The sequence below is a fragment of the Poecilia reticulata genome, chromosome 19, assembly GCF_904066995.2.
Source record: "Poecilia reticulata chromosome 19, P_reticulata-male-v2, whole genome shotgun sequence".
NCBI classification, from domain to species: Eukaryota; Metazoa; Chordata; class Actinopteri; order Cyprinodontiformes; family Poeciliidae; genus Poecilia; species Poecilia reticulata.
In genome coordinates, this window is record NC_088848.1 from 900,705 (window position 1) to 923,529 (window position 22,825).

General features: G+C 47.6%; 1 protein-coding gene and 1 long non-coding RNA gene across 5 annotated transcripts in view; both read right to left on the reverse strand.

Moving 5' to 3' along the window:
* Positions 1-22,825, reverse strand: part of snx29 (sorting nexin 29) — a 116,912-nt gene that overhangs the window by 79,646 nt on the left and 14,441 nt on the right. For all 4 annotated transcript variants that reach the window (XM_081601152.1, XM_081601154.1, XM_081601151.1 and 1 more), the window contains 7 exons: positions 21,760-22,153; positions 18,867-18,979; positions 18,671-18,767; positions 18,522-18,589; positions 13,778-13,841; positions 13,242-13,370; positions 1,332-1,417 (listed from right to left, as the gene is read on the reverse strand). In XM_081601152.1, coding sequence (XP_081457278.1) covers positions 1,332-1,417; positions 13,242-13,370; positions 13,778-13,841; positions 18,522-18,589; positions 18,671-18,767; positions 18,867-18,979; positions 21,760-22,153 — 951 coding nt within the window. The remainder of the gene's footprint in view (positions 1-1,331; positions 1,418-13,241; positions 13,371-13,777; positions 13,842-18,521; positions 18,590-18,670; positions 18,768-18,866; positions 18,980-21,759; positions 22,154-22,825) is intronic.
* On the reverse strand, positions 6,731-10,026 carry LOC103481022 (uncharacterized). The gene is made up of 3 exons (XR_536213.3): positions 9,514-10,026; positions 8,482-8,622; positions 6,731-6,820 (listed from the first exon to the last, which is right to left on the reverse strand). It is a non-coding gene; the product is annotated as an uncharacterized LOC103481022 (long non-coding RNA).

The window sequence follows — 22,825 nt, forward strand, 5'->3', positions numbered from 1 at the left end:
ACAACACCAGTGACCAAAGCCAATATTTCTTTTGGAAATTTGTCGGCAGCTGATATTGCGGCGCAATAATAGAAGGATTTATAGACATAAAAAACACATTAACATGACAAAGGTCTGCAGAGCTCATTACTGCGCTTTCACAAAAACAGACAAAAAAAAGCAGCTCACAAACACATAAACCCTTGAAGCGACGGCGATAACCGCTCTCCCTTCGCTCCCCCAAAATGCAATTAACTATTATGTGTCCCGCTGTAATCTGCCGTGTTCGTTTTATTTCCCCCCTTTAAAAGCAGCGGCTTATCTTACTGCTCTTCACACGGAGCAGCGTTTCTGTCCCCCGGCAACGCAGACACAAAGTCGAATCTGAGCGGCACTTCAAGGCCGACGGCCGTCAGGCTGAGAGGAATTACTGCTGCGCAGAATAACTTCAGATGTTTGGCCAAAAGAGGGAAAACTGTCGCGTTTTCACCATTTATTAATGTCAAAGTTTCAACTTTAATGTTTAAAACTAAATAATTAACTATGAGCTAGCTAAACATTTTGATTGGAGCCATTTAGCTGAATATTTACCTGTACAGGTAAATATTCAGCTGAACAGGTAAATATGCAGCTCCAAACTAAATATTTACCTCACATAGCTAAATAGTTAGCTTAGTTAGCGCTGAGCTAGCGAAGTAATTAACTTAGTTAGCGCTGAGCTAACTAAATAATTAGCTTAGTTAGTGTTGAGCTAGCTAAGTAATTAGCTTAGTTAGCGCTGAGCTAGCTAAATAATTAGATTAGTTAGTGCTGAGCTAGCTAAGTAATTAACTTAGTTAGCGCTGAGCTAACTAAATAATTAGCTTAGTTAGTGTTGAGCTAGCTAAGTAATTAGCTTAGTTAGCGCTGAGCTAGCTAAATAATTAGATTAGTTAGTGCTGAGCTAGCTAAGTAATTAGCTTAGTTAGTGCTAGGATAGCCAAATAATTAGCTTAGTTAGCGCTGAGCTAGCTAAGATAACCAAATGTTCAGCAATTTAAAGCAGGAGTTAATGAAGAGGTTTTGAAGACCAGGCTTTTACTTTGGTAGTCCACTTTTGGTTATCAGAAAGTGAATTAACATTTTAACCAAATGTTTTGCTCCGAGGTAAATATTTAGCGTCAAACTAAATATTCATTTTTGACAGTGTAGCTTCACAAACGGATTATTGAAAATCCTCTGACTGAACTGATGAGTTGAAAGTTCATTTATTCTGCGTTTGGATCTGTGGGATTTTCAGTAAGCGAACCGAACCAAACATCTGATTTCTGGTCGGGGAGACGTGGAGGAAGGAGGAGTAGAAAGCGTCTTACCGTCGTTGTCTTGGCTCCCTTCTCTCTTGAGCATCTGAACGGCGCCGACATACTTCTTCAGCTGGACCTTCAGGACTTCGTTCTCCCTGAACAAACACAGGAAAGTCTCAGAAAGCTGTAAACAAACAAACGTTTAAAATCCCTCATCTTCTCCCACACAGACTGAATCAGGTTTCCAGTCTGAGACCAGGCCGTTGAAACGAGTTCATTTCTATGGTAGAAGCAGCAACTAGCCGTTTTTGAAGGACAGTTTTGTTTAGACACTTCATTTTTCTTTTTTTATTCAAAATGTTTTCCAGCTCCAGTGCTAATCGCCCCAGATTCTCCGTCCAGCTGACTGTCATGGTGAGAAGAAAAGTTGTTTCTGCTGAGATAAATGTGTTTTATTGATCAGGTTCTGCTTGATGAATGTTGATTTTTTTACTTTCTTTGTTGAATATTTGGTGAACGATCCACAGGCGGAAAAGCGCCTCTTTGTGTGCCGGGAACAAATAAAGTGCTGAAAGTTGCTCAGAGGTTCATGTTTTCCCAGCAGCAGCAGGTGAAGCCCAGGAAACGGCTGGTGGCTCCGAAGTCCCGATTATCTGAGGCGAAACGTAAATGTGGGAGCAGGACACGGACACGTGTCCGGCCCTGGTCTGCATGGAGTCTCCATGTTCTCCCTGTGCATGGTGGGTTTTCTCCAGGTTCTCTGGTTTCCTCCCACAGTCCAGAAACATGACTGTCAGGTTAATTGGTCTCTCTAAATTGCCCCTAGGTGTGAGTGTGTGTGTGGTTGTGTGTCTCTGTGTTGCCCTGCGACAGACTGGCGACCTGTCCAGGTGACCCGCCTCTCGCCCGGAACGTTAGCTGGAGATGAGCACCAGCACCTCCTGACCCCACTGAGGGACCAGGGTGAAAGAAGATGGATGGATGGATGGATGGATGGATGATCTGCCTGTGCGGTCGCCCACAGCGGATCTCCAGGGTGAATTCACACCAGGAGCGACAAACACATGGTTTCATCCGTTTGGTGTGGTTTCATTTCACATTGTGCTTCTTTTTGCAAACAGAAAATAAAAACTAAACGGAATCGCTCGACTTTAAGATCAGGGATTTCCCAACGTCTGCACTGCCGGGCTGCAAAGTCATGATTATTTTAGCCATTCTGACGATTAATCGAGTGGAAAGATTTGCCACATTTCTCAATCTGCAGGTCAAACTTCCTGCATCCACCGGTGAGGATCGGATCACGAACTGAAGGGAAACTCGTCCCTCACAAGCAGAAACGCGGAAACTGCAGAGCGGGAAGCGGCGTGTGTGTTCGGCAGATGAACGTTTGGTCTGAACGGCGGCCGTCTCCTAGCGCCATCCAATCAATCACAGCGGCTTTGTGGCGCCGCCGGTTAAATTTAACCGCCTCCGTCTGGCTCCGCCCCCCCGGCGCGGCGCGGCCGGACTCGGCTGCCCTGCTTATCAAACTCTTTTCACCGCCAACAAAAGGAGAAGCGGCGGCTGGCAGGAAGCCGGCGAGTCCAGCATGACGAGCTCTCAGAGAACCGTCATCAGAACGGCGGCGGCCCAGCCGCTTCCCGGGCCTGAAGCCATTACTGTGTGTTTTCACACACACACACACACACACACACACACACACACACACACACACACACACACACACACACACACACACACACACACACACACACACACACACACACACACACACACACACACACACACACACACACTCTGATTCTACCGACCCGGTCCAGTGTTCAGGTAATTTTAGCTGCTGGACCTTTAAAATCAGCCATTAAAGGGGCAGCGTTGTGTGTTTTACAGCAACTGTTAGCTTCAGCTGCTATAAAACGCTTTAGCTTTATGTAAAAAATGACAGGAAGTCGTTCAGCTACATAGTAAAACAAAAGGAAAACAGTTTTGTCTGGTTTATCCAGTAATAATCCAGTAAACTACTGAAGCACGGCTTTGGTCCCATTCATCCATCAGCTGCTAATAGTGGAGCCCTTCATCAGCCTTACAGTAAATATTACAGTAAGTCATGATGTACTGTAGTAAATCCATCATAAACACTTAAAGGGACAGTGTTGAGTGTTTTATGGGTGTTCAGTCCAAATCAAGTTCTGTCTAGAAAATTAAGAGGAAGATCTGAGAACAGCAAACGCCACCAGAGAGCGCTACATCTCAAACACAGGGGGTTTAATTACACGTCTTCTTAGGGAAACGTGACCTTTAAGATCCTAGTCAAAGGTTTTCATTTGAATGATTATGTAATATCATCATCGTATCGGTTAATTTGGATGGGATGAGTCTTCTTAAAGGGGCAGCAGCTTGTTTTCCAGGCACATAGCTCCATTTTATAACATCAGTTATAAAATGTTAAACACATCAAATATGACTTAAAATAAATTTTACTTATTGACTTAATGTCTTGAATTTGGGCGTCTGTCTCTTTAAAAGCTCCTGCTCTTCCTGAAGCTCCGCCTCCAGGAAGTCGTCCCAACATGGCTCCTCTTTAACGTTTCTACCAGCGCTGCTCTGAGCAGCGGCTCCTATAATGAGCTGTTTGCTAATTGCTGCTGGCTAGTCTGGAGGAGCTGAGAGGGGGAGGAGCTGCGGCTCGAAGGCGGGGCTAGGTCCACCCAGGCGTTTAGCACAGCTGAATGGTTGCCATGGTGAATCATATGCAACTTTAAAGAAGTAGAAACGCGCCCTTCCCCCACATGTTGCTGCACAATACACAACAGCTGGAAGATCACAAAGAATAAAAAATAAATACATCAGCTGATTGGGAATAATTGGAAGAAGAGTCTTCCTGTAAATATGAAACATGTTTAGTGTGACGTTTATAAAGACCGTTTGCAGCATCGTGATTGGATGAAATCCATCCAGAGGCCTGAATAAACGACCATCAGAGGTTCGGTTCCGGCTGCTGCATCGTCTCTGCTGTGGCGGGAAGCTCTGGGTCCAGAGGGAGGAACACACGCTGCTAGTGGAGCGTGACTTCAACCAGGAGCTCCTCCGTTCGTTCAGCAGGGAATCGTTACTTCAGAACTAAACGCTTCTCTGAACCAAACAATCCAGAACATACAGTTGCTCTCTCAGGTTACGATGCGGCGAATTAACACATTTTACTGAATTATTGATGGCTTTGATACGACCAAGAGGCTTTCGGCTGATGTAACGGGCCGGGCTTCTCCATTATTCAGCACAGAACCAGCCGCAGCCGCGTCGAACAAACCAAACGTTTCCACCTCGTTAGGTTTGCTGCGTCGACCTCCGTTCTCTGCTGAATATCAGTCACAACCCGGGAATTATCGGCCGATTCCTGATCCACAGTTTGATCTGTGGTGAAAACAGCCGACATCGTGGCAGGAGTTGTATTTATTTACATCCCAGCGTAAAACTCTAACGCTACAGGATCATCTGAGGAGGCTCTCCTGGACAGCTGCACTGCAAAACACAAAATATCACCAAGAACTCTGGTCTGGATTTCACTGCAAATATCTCAGTTCACTTGAAATAAGACGAAACTAACTTACCAGTAGCTTGTTTTAAGTCTGTAACTCCTTAAAATTGATCAATAAATACTAGTCATGATGATCTGCTGGAGGGCTGCACAGTGGTGCAGTTGGTACAGCTGTTGCCTTGCAGCAAGAAGGTTCTGGGTTCGATTCCCGGTCTTTCTGCATGGAGTCTCCATGTTCTCCCTGTGCATGGTGGGTTTTCTCCAGGTACTCCGGTTTCCTCCCACAGTCCAGAAACATGACCGTCAGGTTAACTGGTCTGTCTAAATTGCTCCTAGGTGTGAGTGTGTGTGCATGGTTGTGTGTCTCTGTGGGATGGATGGATGGATGGATGGATGGATGGATGGATGGATGGATGGATGGATGGATGGATGGATTCACACCAGGAGCGACAAACACATGGTTTCATCCGTTTGGTGTGGTTTCATTTCACATTGTGCTTCTTTTTGCAAACAGAAAATAAAAACTAAACGGAATCGCTCGACTTTAAGATCAGGGATTTCCCAACGTCTGCACTGCCGGGCTGCAAAGTCATGATTATTTTAGCTATTCTGACGATTAATCGAGTGGAATGATTTGCCACATTTTTCAATCTGCAGGTCAAACTTCCTGCATCCACCGGTGAGGATCGGATCACGAACTGAAGGGAAACTCGTCCCTCACAAGCAGAAACGCGGAAACTGCAGAGCGGGAAGCGGCGTGTGTGTTCGGCAGATGAACGTTTGGTCTGAACGGTTAGGAAAAGGTTTGAAGGAGGGAAATATTACAGAGAGGAAGGTCTCAGGAGGAAGGCTGCAGCGAGCGAAGCCACAGTAATTACTGCGTTTGTCTTTATTTCCCTGCATCTCTGCTGGATTCTCTGCGCTCAAGTCGTCTTCATCTGCAATAAACTGGCTTGTTCAGGTGAGCAGCTGCTCCAGAGGCCAATTTACAGCCAGACGGCCAGAAAAAACTCTAATAAATAAATATTTAAACAGCGTGTCATTCATTGGGTGCAGCTCTGGATGTGTAACAGACCAGAGGAAACGGGTTCGTTTAGGTTCTGCTGCCCCTGAAACACCCCATGCTGGGCCATTATCGCAACTTTTATCACTTATCAGAAACATTTCTTACAACAATTCAGGTTTTTTGTTGTCATGATAAATTTCAGTTATTAATGGTAAATAAAAAAACTAAATGTTTTCAATTAAATGTGTCGTTTTTGTTATTTTCCCCACTTTGTTCCACAGCATCAAAACATTTGAAAATATGATTAAATCTGTATGTTGGGTATGTATTCTGAAAAATATTCTTATGTTTTTTATCTAAAGGGAAAGCTGGGCAGCTAAGCTAACATTGGCCATTTAAATTACACTATTTTATCCACAAACTGATTGTAAACAACAAACTGATCTATCCAACTCTTTTTCTCTGTCATAATTTAATCAGAATCTCTACATTGTTTTAATAGAAAAATTGTTTTTTTGAATGATAAATTGTTTCCGACCCTAAAATGGGTCAAAGGTCAAACCTGATGGGAGAAGAAGTGAAGCTGGTTGAGGAAAATAAATGTATTTAGCCAAACTAATAAAATGATGAGCAACCGTGACCATCCAATTCATGAAACGTAGAGAAACAGTCAGAGGCTTCTTCAGATACGCTGTAATACAGACTGCTACAGGAGATCCTTCCTGCCCACAGTCATCATCTACAGTGACTCTGTAATTAAATGATACAAAAACATGTAGTTTCCCTTCAGGATCAATCATTTTACCTGAAACCGGCTCCTAGTCATCAGAAACAGTTTCTGTGCAGCAGCTGGACAATCAGATCCTCTGAAGGACCCTTTCATCATCATCATAATAACAATAATAACAATAACAATAATAGTAGTAATAATTCAAGGTTACTGAGGTTTTCTGCTCATGGTGACTGAAGTTCTGGTTATTTTTGCTGTGAAATTCGAAGCTTTGTCTCGTTCCAGTTCTGTAAATTAGAAACAAAGTAACATGAACTGATGCTGATAAACCACATTATGGTTTCCAATAATAACTGGACTTTAGTAGCGAATTACATTTCCCAAAGCTGGCGGCTCCACGGTTTATTCTCAGTTTCCCAGGAAATGTGGACGATGCTTTAATCACCACAAACATTCCTGCAGAACCACCGGAACTGCAGCAGCGGCTGCATCGGGTCTGCAGAACCACCAGAACTGCAGCAGCGGCTGCATCGGGTCTGCAGAACCACCAGAACTGCGGCAGCGGCTGCATCGGGTCTGCAGAACCACCAGAACTGCGGCAGCGGCTGCATCGGGTCTGCAGAACCACCAGAACTGCGGCAGCGGCTGCATCGGGTCTACAGAACCACCAGAACTGCGGCAGCGGCTGCATCGGGTCTGCAGAACCACCAGAACTGCGGCAGCGGCTGCATCGGGTCTACAGAACCACCAGAACTGCAGCAGCGGCTGCATCGGGTCTGCAGAACCACCAGAACTGCAGCAGCGGCTGCATCGGGTCTGCAGAACCACCAGAACTGCAGCAGCGGCTGCATCGGGTCTGCAGAACCACCAGAACTGCAGCAGCGGCTGCATCGGGTCTGCAGAACCACCAGAACTGCAGCAGCGGCTGCATCGGGTCTGCAGAACCACCAGAACTGCAGCAGCGGCTGCATCGGGTCTGCAGAACCACCAGAACTGCGGCAGCGGCTGCATCGGGTCTACAGAACCACCAGAACTGCAGCAGCGGCTGCATCGGGTCTACAGAACCACCAGAACTGCAGCAGCGGCTGCATCGGGTCTACAGAACCACCAGAACTGCAGCAGCGGCTGCATCGGGTCTGCAGAACCACCAGAACTGCGGCAGCGGCTGCATCGGGTCTGAATTCTTCTGGCCCGGTCAGAACCGCAGCTTTAGCGCCTGGTTGCAGGTGCAGAGCAACGGTCGACTCAGAAACACAACGATGCTGTTACACAGTGAAGCTTCTTCAAACAAAACGGAGGCTCGTATGTCTTTGACTGAACCTTTCTGTTCAGTTCTTTATTGAAGAGAGAAAACGGCGACAGCTGATAACGGCAACAGCTGTTCGTAACCAAGACAACCAAAATATCAACAAAGCAAGATAGTGACAAAACAGAACCAGATACTTAAGCATTCTTCAAAATAAAAGACTTCTTCTATTCAAATAAATCATGTCTTGAACTTAAATATATTTCACTTCATCCTTGTAATTATATACAATCATGTTCAATTCAATTAATAATAATCATGTAATCTATGCTTAACATATAATTGTAAATCAGTCACTTATCATACTGAACAACATATAAGTGTAAAAAAGTCACAACGATGCGTCTCTGCAGCTCAATCTGCAGATCAACCTCCTGATAAAACACCAATAACTGGATATTCTGGGTCTCATTTGAGTTGAAGCGCCTCGTTTTACTTTCAAGCTGCATTTTCGGCTCTAAATGAGACGGAAATCTAAATCCAGAGGGGATTATTGTTCTTGGTTGTGCAGATTGTCATCACAAGCAGCAGCAACGGTGATGCAACCAAATGAAATGAAATATATCTCATTTCCTGCAACTTCCAGCAATGTTGGAGCAGTTCACCGAGCTGTAAATCAAGCTTAGGCAAGAAAAAAAGCACATTTTATCTGCTTTCTTCCATCCTGACAAGGTCGGTGAGAGAAAACCAAGTGGATGCAGCTTTCAGCTCCACTCGGCACATCAACGCCTGCACAGGCTCAGCGTTGCAGCCGAATCCTTCAGGCAGCGGTCCGTACAAAACCTGCAGAGATAAATGACCTCAACTCAAACATATTCCAATCTAAAGGCAACAACTTAGCAATTAATGCTATGAAAAGCAAAACCAAATTCAGTTTTAGTTCACAAAGAATCAGTTTCAGGCTCACAGCGCCAGAAAAGCGGAAACATATAAACGATGAGGAGGTTTGTTTCCCTGCCAGCATGCCTAGGTGGGCCCCATGTGGGGGAAAGGAGGGCTGATATATGTGTCCCATATGGTTTTGTCCGCTCATGTAGGGCCCATGTCAGGCATCAGCCCACATGGGCCCTACATGGGCAAACCCATGTGGGGCCACCACCATGTAGGGCCCATGTGGGCTTTGGCCCTACATGGTGGTGGGCCCACATGTACGCTGATGCCCTACATGGGCAAACCCATGTGGGGCCACCGTGGAACCCGCGGACAAACCCATATGGGACCCATCTGGTATGCCCTCCTTTTCCCCACATGGGGCCCACCTAGGCATGCTGGCAGGGGAGCAGCTGATTTTCCAGAGCAACAGTCTGGAGGAGAAACAGTCTCTGTAGCGCCGCCCTGCACTTAAGAATCGCGATTCTCATTGATTTTATTTCAGAATCGATTTTAAAACCCTCCAAAATTAATTAATTTTTTCCATCCATCCATTTTCAACCCCCCCTGGTCCCGCAGCGGGTCGGGAGGTGCTGGTTCCTGAGGCGGGTCACCCTGGACAGGTCGCCAGTCCGTCACAGGGCTGATTTATTGTTAAATAAAAAATAAAAAAAATCCTTCGTTTTGTAACTACGCTGTATGGTTTGGCGTCGCCATGGAGACGGTACTGGAGCGTACGCACGCGCCGGAAGTAACGCAACAAAGAGGAAACTACAAGCGATTTTGACTCTTTTTGGTTTTTACCTTAATTCCCGGGAAGAAAACTGTGCTGGACGCGAGATTCACCGAGTTCAAAGTTCGCAAAATGGAGGAGGAGAACTTCTGAAACTGCTACTACAAGAAGCTAAGCTACAGCTAAGCCGTTCCCTCCGGTACTGAGCTAACAGAAGGTCCGCTCTGAGCGGCGAGCTGTGATTGGTCAGACTGTCGAGTACAGAGCTCTGGGAGGCGAGCTGCGATTGGTCAGAAGGTGGTGGGCGTGGCTTATAAAGAAAATATCTCGGAGACATTTCACTTCCTGTTCAGTTCCCGTATGAGCAACATGAATACTTTAATGGAGCGCTTATCCGACACGATGACAAATTATGAATATTCTTGACTAAAGAACAGAAAACTTTTTAACAGTCAAACAGCTAAAAACTCCTGAACTGACGCAGACAGGTGGCGCTCTCTCCCTCTGTAACGCTTCTTTAAATCAAAATGGAGGATACAGGAAGTGATTCACTCCAAGATGGATTAACATTTAAAACTTCATAAATGTGAAAATGACACGTCAGTGTCTCATTCAGACTGAAGCAGGAGGATCCTTTGATCACCAATCGACTGAAGCAGAAATCATTTTTAAACCAATAACCAATAGTTTTCTCATTCCAAATGTCCATTGGAATGAGGAGAATCATTCCAATTGGCTGTTATCGGCTATACCGGTGACACCAGTATAGCCGATACTGTTATCGGCTATACCGACACCAGTATAGCCGATACTGTTATCGGCTATACCGACACCAGTATAGCCGATACTGTTATCGGCTATACTGGTGTCACCAGTATAGCCGATACTGTTATCGGCTATACTGGTGTCACCAGTATAGCCGATACTGTTATCGGCTATACCGACACCAGTATAGCCGATACTGTTATCGGCTATACTGGTGACACCAGTATAGCCGATACTGTTATCGGCTATACTGGTGACACCAGTATAGCCGATACTGTTATCGGCTATACCGACACCAGTATCAGTAACAACCGATTGCTGATAGCCGATAACATACCTGGAGTAGTGAGCAAAAATGTAAGACCTTGACATCAATACTCTAATCAAGATTCAAAACACTTGACTCATGAAAAAATATGCAATTTTGAATTTAAAAAACTATTACTAATCCATAATTTTCCAAAATCTATCAAACAGAAGCGTTTCTCAAATGAAAATCTATTTAAATAAAGTGCATTAATAAAAAATAAAGTCCTCTGGAATTGGTCTGGGATTTGAACAAACACGGAGAGAAAGTGGTTTCCATAAGTTGACAGCAGGGCTGCTGGAGGTTTTAATAATCGTGATTCATATTTTATCACCGCCGCCCAACAGACACGTTGGCTTCCTCGCTCCACTTTCAGGCTCGTCTTTGTGCCAGAAAGTGAACTTTGTTTAATCCCTCGCAGAAGGAACCCGACTGGTCCAAATCTCCTGGTTATTGACGCCCTGAAACAAACATTCAGAACCAGAACGGCCGGCGGCAGAAAGAGAGCAGAGCGCCGGGCGGCAGATGGCCCGCTCACCACGGGGCCGGGCCTCAGAACCACACCGCCGCTCCGGGATTACACAGCGCCTTAAAGGCATATGGACATCACACCCAACTCAGATCTGGTTTAGTCTGGGTTTCTGTAGCAGCCGCCAGGAAGGTTACGCTAAACTCACTACCTCTTCCTTTAAAGCCTTGCTTTCCTGAAAAGGCTGAATAATAGCTACATCATAATGAGCTCATGAATCTGGATTTATTCACAACACTGTTAGCAGAGACACGACTGATAACGCTTTCAGTTATATATATATATAATTATAATTAATTGGCATTTATTAAGGGAAAAAGTAAATCAAAATTCTTGTAAGAATAACACAATAAATGATAACCAATATGCCCATGTCTACTGCAGATGACCTCAGAAATTATTGCTGCTTCTTCTCCAAATATGGTCACTTCTGGTCTACAGGAAGGAAGCAGCCAAACCAAAGTGTTAAAGGGGCAGCATCATGTTTTTCAGGCACATAGAGCCATTTTATAACAACCAAGTAACTATTTCACCTTCAATTCTTATAGAAATGCTCAATATATCAAATATGACAAAGAAAATTTCACTTCATAATTTAACTCCTTTAATTTGGGCCTCTGTCTCTTTAAGAACTTCTGCTCTTTCTGAAGCTCCGCCTCCAGGAAGTCGTCCCAACATGGCTCCTCTATTAACCCTTTAATGTTTTTACCAGTGTTGCTCTGAGCAGCAGCTCCTATAATGAGCTCAGCAGCTGGTTGCTAACTGCTGCTGGCTAGTCTGGAGGAGCTGAGAGGGGAGGAGCTGTGCCTCGGGGGGCGGGGCTAGGTCCACCCAGGCGTTTTACCAGATGAGTGGTTGTCATGGAGATTTAAGTATTTCTCAAACACGAATCAAGTTTGTTTTTGATGAAGGAAAACATGGAAAGATTAAAAAAAAAAAGTTGATTTGAACTTGTTAATCCTGCAGATCTTCATTCATTCATTCATTCATTCATTCATTCCTCAGAGTGTCTCCGAGGTTGGACGTTTGTCTGCAGGAGGTCCAGTGAAAGCTGTGTGTGGGTCTGCCGGTATATTCGGGTGGGTGGGTTCGGACGGGTTCTGTTCCGGTTCTGATTTTTCTGCGTGAGTAAGTCAGTAAATGAGCAGCGGCCCGTTTTTAGCCGACTCCCCTCTGCTGGCGTCTGCGTCAGACTGGGATCTATCTATGGAGGCTCGCTCATCCTCTGCCACCCCCATGCCCAGTCAGCCTCTCACACACACACACACACACACACACACACACACACACACACACACACACACACACACACACACACACACACACACACACACACACTGAGCCGCCTCCTTGGGTTTAGGTGCTGCGTTGCTTTCGGAGAGCATCCACACGGAGAAGCGCTAAAATTAGCCGACAACTGTTGGCTTCCTGCTGGAAGAACGGACCATCTGGTGCTGGAAATAAACATTTAACCCAAACGCAGCAGCTGGCATGAAGCCGCTCCTCGTTAGAGAGGCCGCCTCCATCAGAGCCGCTCCGGAGCCGGACCTCGCTCCATCCCGACCCGCCGCCCGGCACCCAACAGGGAAGACGCGCCGCTATCACTTTACAGATATTAATAAATGTTTTCCAGAGGTCACGAAAGGTCAACAAGTCCCCCAACATTATTCAAATCTAATCCACTCTGCTACGTTTGTGCTGCTTTTGTTTTGAAACTATTACTGAAAGTTTAAAGGTCAACCAGCCCAGAAAGAAGCCAACAGTTTACTGCTGTACCAGAAACACATTTAAAAAAAGTGAAAAAATGAATCGTGTTAAAATGTTTCTGATTTTCAAATTAACGCGTTAAAGTCCAGAGTTTGGTCACAAATCAGCCACATCACTGACTTTTACTGGGACCAACATGAACATCACGCTGTTGTTCAGTGGAAGTTATGGTTTTCTAAACTTTTCCAATTAATGGTTTCTCCTTCTGCGCTGTTGATCGGCCGTTTCTGAGCAGGAAACACAGGGAAGGAAAAATACCTTCAAGTATTTTAACTCAGTTCAGTATACATTTTTGCAACTTTCAGCTCAACAGAAACTTCAGTGACTAGAAACCTGCTTGGTGACACCATAATGCTGCTGAGCACGGTGCTGGCAGTGTGATGCTGTGGGCCTTCTTGTTGAGGTTGCGGTGCAGACGAAGTGAGCGGTACCTGGCTAGCGCCTGGACCTTGGCCCCGTGCCTCTCCTCCAGCTCTGCCAGCTTCTTCCTGAGCAGCTCGGTTTCCCGCCTCAGGCCGGCTGAGTGCTCCATCTCGCCGTCCAGCAGGCTGCGCAGAGACCTGCACACACGCAGCAGGTCACGTTAGCAAGCATCCCGCTCAGAGGAATCAGCTCCGCCGCTCTGCTGACGCCGTTTTCATAAACAGTAGATTAGAGGAATGCCGTTTTAATTGGCGCTCTAAACGAGACGATGAATCACAATTAGCCCCGACGTAAAAACGTTTAATCAACACGAACGTGTCTGCGTCACTTCAATAGCCTGCTGCAGATCACGGAGAAATGAAATGCTGCTCGACAGATTTGCAATCGTTCCGATTAGCAGCGTTTTAAAAGTCTGGCCAACATGCTGCTTTCAAACTGGCCTGCAGGGAAACAGACTTTATTCTGGGAAACCAAACGAATCAAAGATTTTTCTTGAGTAAAACGTCTTGAGCGTTTTTCTGGGGGAAGGTTTAGAGGGACGTACGTGTTCTCCTCCACCAGCTCGTCCTTCCTGTTCATCATGGCTACGATGGCCTGACGCAGCTCCGCTGAAACAAATGAAAACCAGAATCAGACATTTTCACTGCTTTACTTACCACCAAGTGATATTACTGTCCAAACAAAGTTCAGATATTACAACAGAAACAGCAAGAAGGAAAAACTCAGGACATCTTAAAGACTCCCTGGTTCTGGGAATCAGGAATAACAGCAACGACTGAGTGTTTGTGTTGCTAAGCAACAGAAACTTGTCATTTCCTGCCAGAAAAACCAGTAAAAAATGTTTTATTGGTGATGTTGGTGAGGAGTCAGAACCAGAGCTGAGCAGGACGCCACAGATTTTGTTGGAAACAGCTTGCCATACTTCTCACATCATCAAACCTCAGCATCCATTTGTTTCATGACCAGAAATTATTTCCCAACAGACTTTTGTTTGTCAATATGGAAAAATACGCAGCAGCTTCGGCTGATTTAAAGAGGAGCGGCAAAAGCAAAGGAGGAGGATTAGCAGAGCTAGTTAACAGCTGATGCTGTTAGCATGTTAGCACAGTTATGAAACCGTCAGAGCAACAGTCTTCAGATTCGTTGCAACACTGACTGCTACTGGAGATCCACAGCGACTCAGAATCAGCTCATCGTACAGAAAAACAGCGAAATTCACTTCAGTTCAACCCAAACCGCATCAGGCCGGGTAGCCGGGTGCCGGGGGCTGCAGCCGGGTAGACGGAGGCTGCAGCCGGGTAGACGGGGGCTGCAGCCTCTGGCGCCGTGTACCCGTCTACCCGGCTGCAGCCAGGTAGCCGGGGGCTGCAGCCGAGTAGACGGGTACACGGCGCCGGGCGCTGCAGCCGAGTAGACGGGTAGACGGCGCCGGAGGCTGCAGCTGGGTACACGGCGCCGGAGGCTGCAGCCAGGTAGACGGCGCCGGAGGCCGCAGCCGGGTAGACGGGTACACGGCGCCGGGCGCTGCAGCCGGGCGCTGCAGCCAGAGGCTGCAGCCGGGTAGACGGCGCTGGAGGCTGCCGCCGGGTAGACGGCGCCGGGTAGACGGAGGCTGCAGCCGGGTAGACGGAGGCTGCAGCCGGGTGCTGGAAGATGCAGCCGGCCACGACTAAAGATACGCGGATGGTTGGAGTTACAACATTTAATTCACATTTAGGATAAAGGAGGATCACAATCAGTTTTCCTGGTGGGAACGACGTCCTGAGTCTTTGACACATTTTTCCCCATTTCATTCAAAAACATCAACAAACTTGTCTGCATCACTTTCATAGCCTGCTGAAAATCATGCAGCAGCGAAGGAAAGATGGACAATATTCAAAAGAGCAACAAAAAACGGAGAAAGAACTGAAGAAACTGGACGAGACGAAACAAAAAGAAGTTCTTATTTTGTAGCGTTGAAAGTATGAAAAAGCTGAAAGGGTGTAAATACTTTGCTGCAGGTTTGTAGGAATAAGAAAACCTTCCTGTTCTCACCGGTTTTAATCAGGACAGAAAAGCTGCATCAGATCAGACCCGATGGCAGAAACTCGCTGACGCGTCGATTTTAGCCTTTAATAAACCATCCGTTCCTGATGATGACATTAAAATGTTTGGAGGCCCAGAATGAAACGCTGAGTGATCAGAAGTTACAGAACATCATCATCATCAGTTTGACTTTAAATTAAAGCCCTGACCTGCTGAGGGGCCACTAAACACGCTGCCCTCGCCTCAGGACTCACCGCGAACACGACATGGAGGAGCAACGTTCTTCTCTCTGAGGGGAAAACCAGGACGAAGACGAAGCTCGACTTGGCCTCTGCTCAGAGTCCAAACGGTCAGCAGAACCAGAGTTCTGCTGGTCCGGTAACGGCAGCATTAGCAGAACCGGGCCTTGTGAATCAGAGCCTCACCGAGAGGGAAGCTTCAGCAGACAAACAGGGACAGAAATCAGGACAGCCGGCGGAGACACAGAGGGGGACGGAGACACAGAGGGGACAGAGACACAGAGGGGGACAGAGACACAGAGGGGGACGGAGACACAGAGGGGACAGAGTCACCGAGGGGGACGGAGACACAGAGGGGACAGAGTCACCGAGGGGGACGGAGAGGGGAACGGAGACACCGAGGGGACAGAGACACCGAGGGGGACGGAGACACAGAGGGGGACGGAGACACAGATGGGACAGAGACACAGAGGGGGACAGAGACACAGAGGGGGACAGAGACACAGAGGGGGACGGAGACACAGAGGGGACAGAGACACAGAGGGGGACAGAGACACAGAGGGGGACGGAGACACAGAGGGGACGGAGAGGGGAACGGAGACACCGAGGGGACAGAGACACCGAGGGGGACGGAGACACAGAGGGGGACGGAGACACAGATGGGACAGAGACACAGAGGGGGACAGAGACACAGAGGGGGACAGAGACACAGAGGGGGACGGAGACACAGAGGGGACAGAGACACAGAGGGGGACAGAGACACAGAGGGGGACGGAGACACAGAGGGGACAGAGTCACCGAGGGGGACGGAGAGGGGAACGGAGACACAGAGTGGACGGAGACACCGAGGGGACGGAGAGGGGAACGGAGACACCGAGGGGACAGAGACACCGAGGGGGACGGAGACACAGATGGGACAGAGACACAGAGGGGGACGGAGACACAGAGGGGACGGAGACACAGAGGGGACAGAGACACAGAGGGGGACGGAGACACCGAGGGGGACAGAGACACCGAGGGGGACGGAGACACAGAGGGGACGGAGAGGGGGACGGAGACACCGAGGGGACGGAGACACAGAGGGGACGGAGAGGGGGACGGAGACACCGAGGGGACAGAGACACCGAGGGGGACGGAGACACCGAGGGGGACGGAGACACAGATGGGACAGAGACACAGAGGGGGACGGAGACACAGAGTGGACGGAGACACCGAGGGGACGGAGAGGGGGACGGAGAGGGGGACGGAGACACAGATGGGACAGAGACACAGAGGGGGTACGGAGACACAGAGGGGACGGAGACACCGAGGGTACGGAGACACAGAGGGGGACGGAGACACCGAGGAGACGGGTTGCCAGGCCAACGGACCGGACAACCAATCAGGTTGTTTCTGTGGGAGGAAGCCCGAGAAAACCCACTATGCAGAAAGACCCGGGCCCGGAATCGAACCCACGACCTTCTTGCTGCAAGGCAACAGCTCTACCCACGGCTACATCCGCTAATAGCAGCCGTTTCCCTCTGGGTTCATTTCTGCTTCTAAACGATCTGATTGGATGATGGGTTCAAGCTGTGCTAACAGCAGTTAGCCTGTCAGAAGCTATGCTAGCCTAAAGTAGCATCTGAATGCTAACATGTAGCAGCTAATGCTAATGTTAGCATCCACAGTCCAGATTTCTAAAGAAGCTCCATGAAGGATGAACTTCAGATCTGATGATATTTAATCAATAATTTGTTTGATATTTTGATTAATTATAGATTCTGCAATTAACTTCATTAAAAATCTGAATCAAGTTCAAACACTAAAAAACAGGAAATGTGAAGTGAATCTGAGTTTTTTCCATTCCATCGTGAAAACCTGGGAAACCCGTTGATGTGGACCATAAACGATCGTTTTCCTTTCCAAGAAGAAAGATTAGCTTTTCAGAAGAAGCAGGTCCTTTTGGCGCTTTTAGCTGCTTTGAAATTAATATTAATGAAAAAACTTTGTTAACAAATGGGAATCCATCTTTTGTTTCTCATATTCTTGACATCCGGCGCCGGTTTCCTGAGATCAGAGGGGCCGGTGAACGGCCCCCGGACCTCACGTTGAGCCCCGGTGATGCAGGCCGCGGTGGGAAACGCTGCTGAAGCTGCAGGTGAATGAATCCAGCCTCGCTCTGATGAACAGCAGAGCTGCAGGTACTCTCAGGTTTTCTTCGTTTCGACTGAAGCGTCTCTGGAGAGTCGCTGCGCAGGCGAGGCTGAGTGAAAGTCAACAGATTCACGGCTCCTCTGCTGCGGCGGGAGCAGAGAGGAAATATTTACAGTAGGTACAGTAACGGCAGCACGGCGGGGACACAGTGCCCCCTGGTGGTTCATCTGAGTCAGAGCAGCAGGAATAATCTGCTCCAGGTTCGTTTTGTTCCTTGAAGGCAGGGGTGTCCAAAGTGAGGCCCAGGGGCCATTTGTGGCCCTCAGACTGGTCAAGCATGGAAAACCTTTGGTTTTTATTTATTTAACCTTTTAAATAACCGGGTGAGTTTTTAAGAATAAAACCTGGCAGTGAGAGAAGAACAGACGGAGAAGCAGGTGGAGACTTTATATTTTAATTCAGGGTAAAATTATCACCACATAATTTTCTCATAATAGAAAATATGAGGCACAAAACAGAGAGTTTGTCTTTTAGCAGCCAAGATTTTATAATAACTAGAATCACGTTAATCCAGACGGCGCTTCGCCAAAATCAGCTTCATTTACTAAATGCAGGAAAAGTGATTTAGGAAAACGCAGAACCAGCAGAAACTCGAGTCCAGTTTGATCAAACCGGGTCGAACCGGTTAAGGTAACAAGCTGAACCTGAGGAGGAAGTGAGGATTTAGCTCCTCAGATGGTCCAAATGCCTCTGCAGCAGCAGAACCAGAACTCCACCCTGCTGCTGTCGTTCTGGTTCTGCGGCTTCAGGAAGCCCGGATGATTCATCGTCAGAACCGGTTTGGAAACACACAGAACCAGAAGTCGGCCCAGAATAAAAACAGAGACTCACCGACCGTCATGGAGTCCGGCAGCCCGGCGGAGAGCGGACCGGACCGGACCGGCGGACTGGACTCCATGCTGCAGCAACAGAGATGAACAATCAGATGGTTAGTTTGGGGTTCGGTCGGGCTGCAGCCGATCCAGACATCAGAACCCGACCTGAAGGCGAGCTGGGTTCTGCCGCTCTCACAGTTCTCCGCCGACCCGGTCGAGCGGCACGGGGCGGGGAACCCGGCCGGCTCCTCCACAGAACTCACTGCAGGAACAGAAGTGAAACTGAAAGGACCAGCCGCCACGGAAAGTACCTCAGATTACCAGTGACAGCTGGTTCTGTTACACAGAACCGGTCCGGCACCTGGATCAGGGTCCGCTGGGGTCACAGGAATCAGGATGTCGGCGCTGGTCTGGTTGGTGATGGTTTGGACCGGACTCCAGGTGGAAACACTGGACAGGCTGCCCACCACCAGCCTGGAACCAGAACAACCAGTTAGAACCAGAACCGGACCAGTTAGGACCAGAACAACCAGTAAGAACCAGTTGGAACCAGAACAACCAGTTAGAACCAGTTGGAACCAGAACAACCAGTTGGAACCAGAACAACCAGTTGGAACCAGTTAGAACCAGAACAACAAGTTGGAACCAGAACAACCAGAACAACCTGTTAGAACCAGAACAACCAGAACAACCAATTGGAACCAGAACAACCAGTTGGAACCAGAACAACTAGTTAGAACCAGAACAACCAGTTAGAACCCGTTGGAACCAGAAAAACCAGTTAGAACCAGTTGGAACCAGAACAACCAGTTAGAACCAGTTGGAACCAGAACAACCAGTTAGAACCAGTTGGAACCAGAACAACCTGTTAGAACCAGAACAACCTGTTAGAACCAGAACAACCAGTTGGAACCAGAACAGCCAGTTGGAACCAGAACAACCAGTTGGAACCAGTTAGAACCAGAACAACCAGAACAACCTGTTAGAACCAGAACAACCAGTTGGAACCAGAACAACCAGTTGGAACCAGAACAACCAGTTGGAACCAGTTAGAACCAGTTGGAACCAGAACAACCAGAACAACCTGTTAGAACCAGAACAACCAGAACAACCAATTGGAACCAGAACAACCAGTTGGAACCAGTTAGAACCAGTTGGAACCAGAACAACCAGTTAGAACCAGAACAACCAGTTGGAACCAGAACAACCAGTTAGAACCAGAACAACCAGTTGGAACCAGTTAGAACCAGAACAACCAGTTAGAACCCGTTGGAACCAGAACAACCAGTTAGAACCCGTTGGAACCAGAACAACCAGTTGGAACCAGTTAGAACCAGTTGGAACCAGAACAACCAGTTAGAACCAGAACAACCAGTTGGAACCAGAACAACCAGTTAGAACCAGAACAACCAGTTGGAACCAGTTAGAACCAGAACAACCAGTTAGAACCCGTTGGAACCAGAACAACCAGTTAGAACCCGTTGGAACCAGAACAACCAGTTAGAACCAGTTGGAACCAGAACAACCAGTTGGAACCAGAACAACCAGTTGGAACCAGAACAACCAGTTGGAACCAGAACAACCAGTTGGAACCAGAACAACCAGTTGGAACCAGAACAACCAGTTGGAACCAGTTAGAACCAGAGCAACCAGTTAGAACCAGTTGGAACCAGAACAACCTGTTAGAACCAGAAGAACCAGAACAACCTGTTAGAACCAGAACAACCAGTTGGAACCAGAACAACCAGTTGGAACCAGAACAACCAGTTGGAACCAGTTAGAACCAGAACAACCAGAACAACCTGTTAGAACCAGAACAACCAGAACAACCAATTGGAACCAGAACAACCAGTTGGAACCAGAACAACCAGAACAACCAGTTGGAACCAGAACAACTAGTTAGAACCAGAACAACCAGTTGGAACCAGTTAGAACCAGTTGGAACCAGAACAACCAGTTGGAACCAGTTAGAACCAGTTGGAACCAGAACAACCAGTTAGAACCAGAACAACCAGTTGGAACCAGTTAGAACCAGTTGGAACCAGAACAACCAGTTGGAACCAGTTAGAACCAGTTGGAACCAGAACAACCAGTTGGAACCAGTTGGAACCAGAACAACCAGTTGGAACCAGTTGGAACCAGTTGGAACCAGAACAACCAGTTAAAACCAGTTGGAACCAGAACAACCAGTTAGAACCAGTTGGAACCAGTTGGAACCAGAACAACCAGTTAGAACCAGTTAGAACCAGAACAACCAGTTAGAACCAGTTGGAACCAGAACAACCAATTGGAACCACAACAACCAGTTGGAACCAGAACAACCAGTTGGAACCAGAACAACCAGTTGGAACCAGAACAACCAGTTGGAACCAGAACAACCAGTTAGAACCAGAACAACCAGTTAGAACCACAACAACCAGTTGGAACCAGAACAACCAGTTAGAACCAGAACAACCAGTTGGAACCAGTTAGAACCAGTTGGAACCAGAACAACCAGTTAGAACCAGTTAGAACCACAACAACCAGTTAGGACCAGGACAACCAGTTAGAACCAGAACAACCAGTTAGAACCAGAACAACCAGTTAGAACCAGAACAACCAGTTGGAACCAGTTAGAACCAGAACAACCAGAACAACCAATTGGAACCAGAACAACCAGTTGGAACCAGTTAAAACCACAACAACCAGTTGGAACCAGTTGGAACCAGAACAACCAGTTGGAACCAGTTAGAACCAGAACAACCAGTTAGAACCACAACAACCAGTTGGAACCAGTTGGAACCAGAACAACCAGTTGGAACCAGTTAGAACCAGAACAACCAGTTGGAACCAGTTAGAACCAGATCTCCTCCATCAACTAATTTTTTCATCTAAATTTATTTTTGTTTGTTGTAGGCCGGCTGCACCTTGTTGGAAAATATCGGATTAAAATATCGGTAAATATTGTGAGGACGATAACATCGGTAAGAACAGCCGATATTATTGTCAAAGTTCCTGATTTATTTCCACGTCGTAGATCCGAACGGGTCGGTTCAGACCGACCAGGAAGAGTCGGATCTGAGAGAAAACGCATCAGATTCAGTCTCTGAGCTAACGTTGCCTTAGCGCCTCTGAAGCTAACTGCTAACATCGGATGCATCCCTGCATTTCCTTCCTCTTCCCAGTTGCAGAACTTTCTGTGGTTCTGCCACCTGACGTCCAAATCAAGCAGAGGTTCTGGCGGCTGCTGGTTCTGCGGTTTGTTTTGGACTCACTGGTCAGAGGTCAATCTGTCCTGGATTTCAGTTCGGGGTTTCCTCGTCTCCTCCTCTTCGTCGTCCTCCTCCTCCTCCTCGTTCTCTGCGCTCTGGCTGTCGGGGAGCGGCGGCCCAGCGGGGGGCGCCGTGCGGCCGGGCCGCGGCGACCCGACCCAGCCCGCGTCCCCCGGCTCTGGGCTGCCGTTCTGGGCCGGTGACCCGGACAGCGGCGGCTCCAGCGGGTCGATGCCTTCCTCCACGCTGCTCTGAGCCGGAGCGCCGCGGCGACTCCTCGCCTTCGCCCCTTCATCGCCGTCCTCCTCATCCTCAGCCCCGCCGTCCAGGTCGTCGTCGAAGGAAATGATGTTGGTGATTTTCTTCCTCCTCCGTCGCTCCTTCCTCAGCCCCGAGTCTGAGCCGAGAACAAAAACCAGAAACTCACAATTCAAGTTACAGAAACTTTGGTTTTCTGTAAAAAGTGCTGTTACGACTGACGGCGTACAGTTGATTATAAATGATGAGTCGGCAGGTGCCCGTCCCTGATTGATTGATTCCAAGAAGACGACGGAGATGTCCCATTGGCTGCCTTTCGGAGGGGACGGACATAAAAGATGCTGACGCGGACTTCCTGTGTTCCATCCTCAACTCATCTCCACCGGCCACACCCTTTTCCTTTGTTTCTGTGTTAGAGTTCTGGAGTGTAGGAGTGAGTTGCCGTTTATGTTTCCTTAGTTTTCTCATGTTTTTCTTAGGTTAGGAAGGTAAGTTTTTTTGTACTTTGGTTTATTTACTTTTGATTAGGTAAGCTTCTCTTATTATTTAGATAGGTTCGTTTTGTTTGTTGTTTTCGGCGATAGCTCACTCTGAAGCCAGGTACTCCAGTTGTAACATCTTGATAAAAAAAAAGATATATCTTTTTAAAAATAAATCATTATCAACTGTTCAATTTTGTGTGTGTCGGATGTTGAGATCGGAGGAGGATGGATCCTTCATGTTGCGACCTGGCCCCCTAGACTGGTCGTAACATGAATTGGGGGCTCGTCCGTTCAAACTACTCCCACTTTTGAATCTTGGTTTTGTTTTA